Raw genomic sequence first — 13,215 nt, forward strand, 5'->3', positions numbered from 1 at the left:
CGGAGCGTGTTAAACGGCTGTCCGTTTGTAGTTAAACTGAACGAAGCATAACTCCCTGTCCTAGCCCACGCCAGCGATTAAAGAGGATGTGTCGCGGAGGAAGATTTGGGTAGGGGTTATAACCGTGCACGTCAGGACTCGCTAACGTGTTGTTGATTCATCTGTCAGCCTTTAACGGGTGCCTGTGCTCCCAAGCGGGGGCTTGTCCGCTGTGGCGCATTTGCTGCTTTTGTGCCGGGGAGGTAAAACCGTGTCTGCTGAAACCTTTCAGAGGTGATAGCGGTCTGTGTTAAATTCTTAAAAGCATATAATAGATCATGTTGAAAACGCAGAGCTTTTTGGAAATGGTGTTGTCCTGTGCTGCACCGGTAGAATCAGTCTCTGGGTGAGCCAGCCCGGTGGTGGTGGAGGGTGGGCTTCTCCACTGACCGTGTCCTCTCTCTTGACTCTGCTGTCCGCCGGAATGACGGACGAATCTTCCACTTCAGTCAGGCTTGTCCGAATCGCGCCAATAACAACTATCAGAATTCCTGTGAATAACGAGGAACTGGAGTAATTCTCTCTGGCGGTGTGGGAGGGGAGCGGTGGTTGCTAAAGGCACCGTCCATAGCCCAGGCCTGCGCGAGGAGCGCCTGCGGTGCTCCGGCTCCTCCGTCCCCGGGGTGCCGGGGTTTGGGGTGCCGGGGTTTGGGGTGCCTGTCCAGCAGGGCCACTAGATGTCATCACACAGCCAGTGAAGCTGCTCGGCAGGCCCACAGCTCTGGGAAAAGCCAGTCTGGGACTCTTCTCTCCTCCTGTGAATGTAGTACTACCATTTTCTGTATTTTCCCACCAAAACAAAAAAAGGCATACAGAGATTTCATGTGTGTTTTGGTAAACAAGTTTTCATATTCTCATTCTTTCCATTGATTCTGTGCCAAAATCAGATCCCTTTGGAAAGTCTGTTCATAAGTCTTTATCCTTCAATATAAGGAAAAACTCTGAATGATTATTTGTAGTTAAAGCAACCTTTGCTATCCCCTTATTGTTAGGAGAGGTTTGGGGTTTTGTATTGTTTTCCCAGTTTCTTTCTCTTTGTTTTATACCAGACCATATTTTAATTGATATAAATAATAACTGTTATTACAGAATCTGAAATTTCTGTTCGGAAGATTTCTCTATTTTGGCTGCCTTCTTGCGAATACTAACAAGTTACATTTGAAGTGAGATGGTCTTTTATCTGGGTAGTCTGCCCTGTCAGCTCTGGAGCAACTCTCCTGGGTTCAGAAGTCTGCCCTTTCGTACAGGATTCGTTACAAAAATGCCGAGCTTTGCGCTCTGAGCCTTTTGCTGTGTGTCCTCTGCCTGCTTCTGCTGGCCGCAGAGCTCGGCTCGGCTGCCCCTCGCTTGGGTTTGCAGCCCAGCTCGGGTCCAGGCCCACCTCCGAATGTGTGTTTTGGCCTGGCAGCCTTCCCGAGGGACAAATCCAGCTACTAAGTCTCTGCTTCGGAGAATTCGAGGTACTAGGAGCTGTACTACTGTGATACTTCCCGAGAAAGAAATGTTGAGGAAAAAGCTACACGGATCACTCATAAGTCTGGTGAAAAGATAAACTGATGCGAAGTTTGACTTTTTTGGAGTGTAGTCGGCTAGTGTGGGCACATTGGGAAATGCATTTGAGCGAGTGAATACGTGTTGTGGAAAAATAAACAGTCATACTTGGTGGTTACAAATAGTAGAATGTGTTACTTTGGTAAGAGGAGGAGCTCTCAAAAGCAATAGAAAACACACGAAAAGATGAGGGACAGCAGCTGTGTTCTCTCGATGAAGACAAAGAATAGAGGCAAGGAGCTAACTGCTCAGATATTGTTGCCTTTTGGGGCTGTATCATTCTTTATTTTATGGGAAAGCTAAACTGTGACAGGATGCCAAATGATTGCATTTACGGGTCCGTTTTATGTTTTCTGAGCCATGCAGAATTTAGCTTGCTGTAGCATAGGATGCTGGGCTTCTGTGTAAAAAGGGTTGCTTAACAGCCAAAATAATAACGTTAAGACTGTTACTTTGATTAGCTACTTTAGTGGCAGGCTGCTGTAGGAAAACCTGGGGGAGCCTGAAGAAATAGACTTTTTTTTTTACATAACCAAAAGATTAATTCCTTGTTCAAAAAGGGGAAACAAATTTTTAAAAAGTCCATCTTTGGTCAAACACCCAGCTGCATCCTTTTGAGGATTAAACTTTGCCCAAGTGTATTAGGAATAAAAGGCAACTAATTTGCTTGCTTTTGAACCTGGCTGTAGACTCTAACCATCTGTGATATGAGCAGCCTTCTGAGGCTATCATCTGTAACCTTTATGTTGAAGAATACCGTGTGTTTATCTGCAGCAACCGAGATACTTTGTCTGCCACCGTCGCTGCTAGCGGCCGTGTCGAGCAGAGCACGCCGACAGACCCTTCCGGTGCTTCTGGGTGAAACCCACCCCTCGTGAGCAGCAGGGCTGGAGCAGGAGTGGGGCAGGGCTGGAGTAGGAGTGGGGCAGGGCTGCCCGAGGGCGCTCTGTCCGTGTTCCCACCGAGGAGCTCCTGAGCTCCATGAAGCTGGTCCCACGCCAACAGTAGCCAGACCACTGCGTGTTTGTGTCAGCCAGGGAATTAACCTCCTTAAAAACTTCAGTCCATATCTAGGCATAAGCAGACAAACACATAGTTTTGCTGCCACGCTTAATTGCACTTGTTTGCACTTCAGGAAGTTAGTGTCTTGGGACAGATCTGAACTGCCACTGACAGATGTGGTCATTACATCCAGTAAACCAGGAAACTTAAACTCCAAATCGGGCTCCTGAATCTGGCTTTGAGTGTGAGCAGTGCAGAGAGTTCATTGTGCTGAGCTGGTGGTCCTGGTTGTTCACCAGGAACTTGGACTGGTGTAACTGTGGGGTCACCTGGTGACTTGTGTATCTTTTTAAAAGAAGTTGATATGTACAGACAGTTCTTAATTAGTTGTCCTTCTCAGACATGAAAAATCTTTATCATAAAAGACTATAAAGTTTTCCAAGTAGTCACCCAATACTGAACTGTCGTCAGCACAGCGTGGCCTGGGGAGGTGGAGGCACAGGGGCACGTGAGGTGTACCCTGCCGTGTGGTGTAGGGGCTCTTGGGCTCCTCAGCACCCTCAAAAGCTCTCCTTGTTCCCACCCCTCCCTCTTGTGTCATCCTGCTATCAAGAGAAGTGAAGGGGAGGTCCTCCCTGCTCCACTTAGCAACTGGGGACAGTATCTCCAAGAGGTGAACCCATCTCTTCCATTCGTTGTTAGAGAGAGGCTTAATTTCCTTTAAGATTTTCCATTTTCTGTAAGCTGTCCCAGGGGTTCATTAGAGCTTGTAAGATGGTGGAACTTTTTTTTTGTAATTGCCTTTTTGGGTAGGACCTCTGGGGCTTGGCAGGTGGTGGTTGTGAGGATGGCAGGGAGAAAGCTGAGGAACACCTGGGCGGCCGTGCAGGCTTTGCTCTCTTGGAGAGCTCAAGTGAATGCTGTGCAGGTTGCTGAGGGATGATGGAGCAGTGAATTAAAGAGGAATAGGTTAATGACTGCACATGTACTTCTGCTGGCTGGTTTTGGCTGGATGATACAAACTTCATTGCAGCCCTCAGGATGGGAAGGACTCTTGACAAGGTAGTCGTGGGTAAGAGTGGGATGTGTGGTTTGCCCATCACTGACGTTAGTTGGGAAAGCCTTCCCTCCACCCGTGATGATGCAGGAGCGAAAGTGAAGTGCGAGGTCTGCGGGCAGTCTAGAGAGCTGCATGGCCATGCCGCCTCCCCACCAAGAACGCAGTCTCTGGCTTAATTTATCTTGGATCAGTCTGTATAAAATACACGGTAAAATAAACAGGGTTCTGCAAAAACACCTGGGGTGGGGGTAGGAATAAAACATGTCTTTAAGATCTTTTGCAATTGCCTGAGTTAGGACAACTGTGACTTTGGTACTTTTAGCTTTGAGGTAAAATGAAGAATTATAATGAGGCAGACAGGAGAATGAGCCTTCTGCCGCTACTGTGCTCCTGCTGATAAAATAAAAGTTTATCTCTTTGAAAAGAGACATGTGTTTAACTTGCATCCTGACACTCGCTAGCCCTGAGGAGGGTACGAGTGCAAGTGGGGGGTAAAGCATGCGTAGGTGGGTGGTAAGCGTTCTGGTGGAGGTTGAAGTGGGCCGCTCTTGAGGGCGGTGATGCTTTTCCCTTATTTCATATGAGATAAGAACGGAGGGTTTGTGTTCTTTGGCTGAGCATCGATGAAACCATGTGACAGAAATAGTTTGGGATTATCAGACACTAAATCTCAAGAGCAGACAAGCATATGGTTATCTCTTGGGGTTCTGTTCAGCTGGGTGGGCCACAGTAAGGAGGGACAGAAGGAGTATGGCAATGCTTTCCGCTAAGCTCTTTGGTTTCAGGAGCCTCTGTCACAGCTGGTACAGTGCTTGAGGTACTCCAACATGAAAATGGTCATCTACCACCTTCAAGTAAGGGGGAAGCTTCTTGTTCTTTGCCGTGTTCCATGTTGAGAGGCATTTTATTACGTTTGCAAAATGTAATTTATTTTGTTTGAAAATGGGGAAGATAATTCTTTGATTCTGTAGAGCATGGTGAGGCTCAGCTGGCGTGCTTCTGCTCCTGCTTTGCGTGGGCCAGCCAATTCCCAAGTGCTGCAAGGGGGAGAGGGAGAAAGGATTGGAGGAAAAGCTCCATCTGTTTTTGTTCTCGTTTCTTCTCAAAGAAAAAGTTAAGTGTCAGTGTAGCTAACTGCACGTTGTCTTCTGGATGCTTCTAGACAGCAGCTGTTCCAGTTGGTCTTGGATACTCCACAGACTTCATCTCCACTGGCCTGCAGCAGGCATTCAGCTGGCAAAAGCCATGTTAGGAGTCCTGTTTCTTGGCCAGTTTTAAAAGAAGAGGTGCCACTGATTGACAGTTTCTTGAGAAAGGAAAAAGTTTGCACCTCGACAAAGGCAGACAGCTTGGCAGGAACCGATCAGAAGATTTTCAAAACTGAGGAACATCATAACCTTAACAGCAGTTCTGCAGAGGCTGATGGTACAGACAATGAAGTGGGATCACAAGAGAGTCCTGAGTGCACCAAAAGCCATGAAAAGCCTTCTACATCTGTGGTAAAAGCAGTCAAGAAAGGTGAGATGCTTAACTTTTTCTTTTTGTCCCGTTCCCTTCCCCAAGCCTGTGGCTGTAGTTGGCTGTATGCATTAGAGTATCTTCAGTGCGTGGCGTTCATCTCCTTCCTCCGTGTTGTTCTGAGCTGCACTGGCATGTTCGGATGCTTCCCGTTGAACTGGGCTGTGCATCATTCGGATTACTGCTTATGTGGGCCAGCTCTGCTACGAGCATATTCTTGATGAGGAGGTTTGGGATGATGCCAAGTCATTAAATGGAGTTCAATGCTTACGGATTCCTTTGCTTTGAGTAACAACTCTAAAAAACAATAGTTGCACAACAGACTTACTCAGTAAAAAATGAAGTCATTTTCTATTCTCCTTCCCCTTAATGACTAGACAGACAAGATCGACGTTCATCCTGCTCTTGTATCCTTAAGTAACCAGAAGCAAGGTATTTTAGAATGTGTTTGTTATTTGAGAGGTGCACCCACAATCAAAATGATCGTGGTTTCAGTTTTGTTAATATTCCTATTCATACATTCTCCAGAAGAAAATAATTTGCCTTATTCTTCTGCAATTCCACAGTGTTAAGATTAATCTATTTTGAAGCATGAAAATGCCCGTTTATACAAATTAACTACAATAAAATGACAGAATCCTCTTCGTTTTGACATGATGGCAACCATCCTATTGGCCCAATTAAAAGCCTAAATTAAAGTAAAAGACCATGTAGGAGTACAACACTGATTCTTACTAGTTCATATTTGTCTGCTCTTTTGTTTAACAATTTATTCAACTGGAGCTCTGAAGTTCATGTTTATTCATTAGCTGCCTAAATACTGCTTAAAGATGTAATAAAGCCAGAGAAGTAGCCATATGAAAATGGCATCAACTTAGCCAGAAGCTCTGTTTCCTAGTTTTATGCATCGGACTTGCTTGTGTTAGTAATTTAACTCCTATGAAATTTTACCGCTCGTTTATTCTTGAGCAATTGAAATTTTCACTTGCTTACAATTTTATGACCTTATTAAATCCTCGAGCATGCATTACATTGAAATGATTTCCACAAATGCAAAGTAGTTGGTCCAACAGTATAAATGGAAGGCTTGCAATGAGGCAACGCTGCAGTGGTTTTGGTAGGTGCTGTTTGCTCCTGTGTTAAGACTTGAAATGTTAACTTCAAATACAGTAATGGACTCTCAGAACCATTGTGTTCTCTTACTGTCCCAACTTTTTTTAACCTTGGACTAGAATGTGATGTCATGGGAGTCAGGAATTGCAAAGCAGTGTTACCAGATAGCGCGCTCAGTTCCCACAAAATCTCACAGCGTTTTTCATAGGTTATTTTTGTTCTGTCTTTTAAATCAAACCCGACTTCCTTCATACTCATACGGAGGATGTCGGTTAAAGAATCTCTTTCTCATGCTGTTCATTTAAAGCCTTTCGGTTTTGACACAATGCGATTGCTAAAGACAAGTATTTTAGTCTGTGTTTTTTGACTGTCTTTACAGGTAACATTCATAGCTACTTCTTGAAAATAGGGTGCAAGAAGAATTCCGAGTTGAGTGGGAGCATGGTATGGGGCGTTGGAGCCTCCAAGCCCCAGTCACAAAACTCGTTATCTGTACTGAGAAATGAGTGTGAGGCATGGGTGCATCGTAGGGCTCCTGGGGGGCTGCGTTAACTCGCGTGGTGACAGTCCTGTTGAGAGCCACAGGCTGGGAACGCCACGTTAATATGAATAAAGTCTGTGCTGTTCTGAGTTATGAAAATGCAGCAGCTTCCTTTATTTAGGAGTGAAATACGGCAAAAGTGCAAGGCACTGGCACAGAAATATGCTTATGTTTCTGTTAGCCCCTAAGTTCCCGTGTAGTATGTAAGTTATTCCAGACTTTTCTTAGAGATTTCATTCCATCTGACTGCAGGGAAGATGAAAGCCATTCTGATATTACATAGAGAGGAAAATAAGTGTTCTGGAATGAAAATGAGAGCGAGAAATGAAGATTCTGGACAGACATGCCAGATGTTTTAAAAAAAAAAAATAATCTGGAAATGTGGATTTTCATTTTCTTCAATCAACAATTAGTTTTTCAGATGCAAACATCTGCTCTTTGCTGTAATATGCATGCTAGTGAATTCCTTCTCCCTTGTTTGCAGTGGATTGTCCTGTCTGTGAGGTTGCTATTCCAGAGCAATATATAAACAAACATCTGGATAGCTGCTTGACCAGAGAAGAGAAGAAGGACAGCCTCCGAAGGTAAGAAACAACTTTAGGAGCTTTTATATGCATGTAGCCACTTTTCTGCACTGCTGAAATAAGAAACATTGGTTGATGGGCTATAATGCTGTGGACTGTGTTTCTTTCTTGGTTACCTGCTGTATAGATCACTCTAAAATCACCGTGTGACTCTGACAGCGCTGATTTCCCCCTCTCAAAGTATGTGGATTGCCAGCAGAATTACTTTTTGGCTTTTAGTGGCAAGAAAACACTGGACAAAGTTTTACTCTCTGTGTTGAATCCTTTAAAACTTTGTACGTTATTCTCATCACACTTCTGCTCACTAGCATTAAAATTCTATTCAGATAACATGTACTCCCATTTTTCACTTATTAAATGAATTGCTTCCCCTGGTTCAGATGGGCCAAAAGACAATTGCTTCACTAGCTGTCGAGTTAACAAATAAAAATTGCACCTTCCTCTGCTCACTGGGGTTCTCTTCAAGTTGCCCCAGTCAAGGTTGCTTCTTTAAGATCTCAATTTCCATAAGATTAATGCTTGCCGCTGACATTATGCCTCCGCCCTAGAATTTGTCACGGTTGCCACGTTCACATCAGAAATGTAGATTCTGCTTTGGTTTACTCGCTAGCATAAGCGTAGGCCGTGATTATTTCTAACTGGCAGAATCAAGAACTGCAAGGGACTTTCACTGCACGCGCTTTTACTGCATGCTTGTATTTCAAATTCCTCCGAACCTTGGATTAGAAAGTAATTTTATGTTAAAGCTCTTATTTTGCCCAGTCATGCTTAGAATGCAATCTATAAGCTAAAGGACTTTGAAGAGGAATAAATGGTAAATGAACATTGAAATCTGATGCTACAGTGCAATTTTCATTTGGGATGTTTTTAGTGTTTTCTCTGTTCTTAATGAATGGAAATGAAAGCCAGATCTTTCCCTGGTGTCAAGCCGATGTCCCTAACGGCATTTTAAACTTTGCTTATTTCATCTAGACTGCTTGGATCTTAAGAACACATCATGCAAGATACTTCTCCTTAGGGACTGGCGATTGTGTATGAAACGCTGGCTTTTTGGCAACATTATTCATTTTATGGCAGTGTTGTTCGGGTTTCAGTAACAGCACAACTCGAGTTCTTCCCTGAGAAATTTTAGCTGTTTATCCTCAAATGAGGAGCACGTGGCATGCTGTGTTACCAGCTGAGCAGTACTTCAGCGGAACTGATAATTCAGTCCCCAAACCTGCACAGGGGTAATTGCAAAGGGTAAGCGTACACTCACGAAGAGCACTGCACTTCTGGAGGATGGGGGAAGGCCCACCAATGTTAAGATTCGGAAGCTGTGAACTGTTTTCATGTAGCTGTCTGCTTGCAAAGCTGTCATCGCTCTTCTAGGTCATGATACAGACCTCTTTCAGGGCCTTCAAAAGATTTAATTATTCAATGAAAGTTTTTATATTTCCCAAAAGAAATGGAAGAATTCTCTTCCTGAAAAGTGTATTGTGTTTGCCAGCTATGCTACAGGGGCTATACGACAGTAAATGATTTAATGACCATTTTTGCTTAAGCCTTTGTTTTTTTGGTTTTAACTTCGAAATCTATTTTCAACGTGGTAAGTTGAAAGTGCTGAATACAGTTATCAAATACGTCTCTGGCTTTCACAGTGGGAAGCTGCTAACTTCTCTGTAATTCAGAGCAGTGCAGCTGAACTTTATTTTGCTGCAGGAAGAAAAGCGTCTCTAATGAAATGCTGTTCTTCTGTAACCAAGAAACTATTCCAGCTGAAGAGGAGCGAGGCAGTAGATGGTTTCTGTACCTTGGGCTTGTTTGAGCGTATTTTACCAGGAGGTGTAGGAAAAACTGAGCAAACTTGTGCAGAAGGAAACTGTTCTGCTCATTTTAGATGACAAAAGTTGTAGTAGGACTTGAATTTGCTATGGCAGTTTCCTGCAATTAAGACGTTTTCCTTAGTTATGCTAGGAACGTTGAGTTCTTCTGACATAAGGCAGAGTGAAGGAGTAAATTTTGGGTTTAGATGTTATTTATCAGAGAGCACTATCAGTTCTCTTTAATGGCCCTTTCTGTATTACCAAGCTACCCTTCTGTTAGTCGGGAGCTGCAGATTTGCTTTCAGGTACATGACTGTAGCTTTCCAAGTCATTTTTCCAGAAAGCTGAAAAATTTCCTAATTCAAATTTTGGCTTGCAGTTTTAACACTTTTAAAACTTCACCAACCAATTCAGGTAAGACATGGCCAGTGCTTGGGTGGAAAACCTGTATTTCAGCGATCTGAATCCAGTATGCTTCCTTTGGAATTCAGCTGAACGTAAGCTTGATCCTGGTGGAGGTGGACAATACGCTGCTGGCGTGATTCTGAAGCCTTTGCTGTAGATATCAAAAATGCAGCTGCCTCAGTGCTTGCTCCATGAGCAGTGGTTGCATCGCTTCCTAAAGCAAAGCAGGCCAGGCCTACTCCCTTCGCGTGTTCGAAGCTTGCTTTGTGCTGGGTGGGAAAAGCCTTCTGGCTGCCTAGAGCTGTTGCATCTGTGATAAACCATGGAACCGGTTGTGTGCCTGTCATGGCTGAAGGACTCCTTCAGGTATTTCTTACCCAGGGTGGGTGAAATACCCTGTAAAATTGTAAGGCAGCATTTTGATTTTCATAGGAGTATTAATTAAAAAAGTTTGTTTCCTTTTCCTTTTGCAGTTCTGCTCAGAAAAGGAAGCCTATGTCTAAAGTAGTTTACAACTTGCTCTCTGAGCGCGACTTGAAGAAGAAGCTAAAGGAGCATGGTCTGTCTACCCACGGCACCCGACAGCAGCTCGTTAAAAGGCACCAAGAGTTTGTGCACATGTATAATGCTCAGTGTGATTCTCTAAATCCCAAATCAGGTAAGTTAGAAACTCTAGGACAGTTGTTCCCATCACAAACTATTTGTATGCATTTCTCCTTCTCAGTTCTCAGGGCAGGAGTAAGGCTGGTTTGAATATTTGGGAAAACTGAAGCTGGAAGAATTTATGTTGTATAAATCAAGATTAATGCAAAAAAAGGAAGTTTAATGAAAACCAGAAGTGTGTTTCTATACTCTGGAAGTATCCAGCAAGGATGTAAATTTGTGTAGAAATTCACTGATACTGTGCCTGGCTTACTAACCCTGTTCTGAAAAATGGTCTGAGTTCGTACTGACTTTGCATTTTGAGTGCCTCCAAATTAGGCTCTGAGGCTTTTAGTCAAAAAATTGGAAATACCTGAGGTTCTTAGTAAGTTATTAATTCATCTTTTGTTCTGAATTTGTTCTCTTCCTCCTATATACACTGAGACTTTTATATTTTTATTGGATTTAATTTCAAAATTAAATTTCTTTCTGGAGATGATGGGTAAGGGTAGAATAAATTAATAAGTATTAATGTTTTGCTGGAGTTTATATCAATTTAGGTGTTTGGCAGCCATTTTATACAATTAAACTCAGACTATATATAGCATTAAACATCTGTATGGGCTAAGGAGAATGTGTTTTAACCTCTAATGGGAGCGCACTATAAATTTCCTTTAAACAGCAGTCTACTGTTTGCGTGTGCTCGTGCTTGGAAAATGCCAGGGCTGGAACAGGGAGGATGAGGTCCGAGTAAGGTGCTTGTGCTGCCTGCTTTTGTAGGCGGTGTGGCCATTTCTTAATTTTTGAATAGCACATATGAGCTCAAGGAAGAATTGTCCCAGCTCATCGTGTTGTATTGTTTTGTACAAGACGGAAACCTGCATCTCTGGGAAGATGGGTCATTTGTTACCCCTCAGTTCAGTTCTGTGGTGACACAAGGAACAGCACAAATACTCGGTGTGTGTGGGTGAGAGACAGACATCAGATTTATAGTTGTATTTTTTTTATTTGATTAGAGGCTTATGGCAAACAGTCCTTTTAAAGGAATTTCTAACAGGATCGTGTTCTGATATTGCTCTCCTGGGAGCTGTGCAGCCATTAGTGTCCTGGAAATCCTCATATAGCTGGTATTGTATTTTTGCACTGGTTTCAGGACGTAGCTTGCTGTCTGCCAGCCTGCAGTGTGGGTCAGTCCTGCTGCTGGCAGGAGCCCGTCTGTTGCTGCAGAGGTGGAGAGATGAGAAATATTGGTCCTCACCCTCAGTTTGATCTCTAATTTCCATGTTTACTGAGAGACTTCAGTCCTGAAACAAGTTCACCATTTCTTCCAGATGTTGTAAGCAATTCTGAATGGTTTTGTGTATATTGAAGGGCTCAGAAACTATTTGGACCAGATAAGTTTTTGGCCTCACTGGCAGCGGGACTGTCGGGAGCCGCATGAGCGGCCGGAGAGGGCGGCGAGCTGGGAGCTGAGCAGCGCTCCCCACCGCTGGGTTCAGCCTCAGGTCTGGCACCGCTGCGGGTGCGCGGCTGAGCTTTACCCTTCCTGCTTGTTCCCTGTCTATAGCAGGAACAATTTGGGGCCGGGGTGAGAAGTACCCTTTGAGAAGGATGCCAGAAGTTTAGGAAGCTTGTTGTTTAAGTCTGCGAGAACAGCACTTCTGTCAGAATTTCAACCACGATACGATTTATGTTCATCTTGGAGATTTAATTAGGCACTCTCAAAGCCCCTCGGAGTTCCCTGGGGCAGGAGCAGACACAAAGCCGCTGCGGGGCGTGGGGGTACGCCGTCGCCCGATGGCTCCACAGGGGCCGAGCAGTTTTGAGGCAGAAGTGAGGAGTGTGCGGGTCGGAGCCGTGGCAGCTCCGGGTGAGGGGAAGGGAAGGCTCGGGGGCCAGGGTTGCTGCCGTCGCCGCAGCCAGGGCAGCCTGGGAAGGGGGTGCTGGTGCGACTCGAGCCGTGCTAGGTCTGAGGCTGTGCCGTGCGGGCGGTGCTCTGCTCATCCCTCACCGTGCTGGGAGACACTCGGCTCTCGGGGCGATTCTTCGCTCGCTGCTGGTGACGAAGCAGTGCCAAGTCCCTGTCGCACCGTTCGTCCAGGCTGGCTAAATGGGGAGTTCACCGCGCGTTACAGCCTCCTTCAGCTTCTCCGCCCCAAACGATGCAAAACTTTCACCGAGTTCTGGCTCAACACCTATTTCTACAGGGTGAATTATTAAACTAGCACTCAAGATGCGGACACGCGTTTTCAGTGGTAGCAGTGAACCCAAGGTCACTGTGTAATCCAAATGGCCGAGCTGCTGAGGAAGCGTAGGTGCCAGGTTCCTGGATTTTGCTTAAACCAGTTTTGAACAGGTTTTATTCCTTCACAGCTTAATAAGCTTCTTGTTCTCTGGCCACTTTACTGTCTAGGCAGTGTTTGGTTTAATAAATACCCATCACTCCCTAGCAGCTCTGTGAAAATGATTAAGTGTAGAAATAGATTAGTAAAAGTAAACGATGCAGGCTCCTGCGTAGCTGTAGCTTTAGTTAAAATATTAACACACAGAATTATGTCTGTTTACGTGCTTTTGAGGTGTCAGATTTAAAAGTTCAAGTAGGTTCTAATTCCTCTTTGGACTACGGGTTTTGGACATTCGCCTGCGGACAGTTTTGCATGGCCTTGGAAGGTCCTTGGAGGTAAAAATAAGAGGAACAGTAGATGCCATTATTTTATCTTCTGTTTAAAGATGCATTAGAAAATGGAAACTCTTTATAAAAGATGTACCTGTACACAACAGCAACACCCTAGTGTGCTAGAGTACGATTCTGGTGCGATTTGAAAAGCCTACGTTTTCCCATGAGTTTAATACAAAGGAAATGAGAGCAACAGCCCAGGAGGTGGCTGAGAGCCCGCTGCGGGCGAGCACCGTGCGGCTTGTGGCAACGTGCCGTGGCCGAGGCCCGCGGCTCCT

At 44.6% G+C, this 13,215-nt stretch overlaps 1 protein-coding gene across 1 annotated transcript in view; it reads left to right on the forward strand.

Moving 5' to 3' along the window:
• Positions 1–13,215, forward strand: part of RAD18 (RAD18 E3 ubiquitin protein ligase) — a 54,107-nt gene that overhangs the window by 9,667 nt on the left and 31,225 nt on the right. The window contains exons 5-7 of the mRNA XM_009633819.2: positions 4,815–5,170; positions 7,309–7,408; positions 10,092–10,276. Of these exons, the coding sequence (XP_009632114.2) occupies positions 4,815–5,170; positions 7,309–7,408; positions 10,092–10,276 (641 nt within the window). The remainder of the gene's footprint in view (positions 1–4,814; positions 5,171–7,308; positions 7,409–10,091; positions 10,277–13,215) is intronic.

This window comes from Egretta garzetta, unplaced genomic scaffold (assembly GCF_000687185.1).
Source record: "Egretta garzetta isolate BGI_Z169 unplaced genomic scaffold, ASM68718v1 scaffold332, whole genome shotgun sequence".
Classification (NCBI taxonomy): Eukaryota; Metazoa; Chordata; class Aves; order Pelecaniformes; family Ardeidae; genus Egretta; species Egretta garzetta.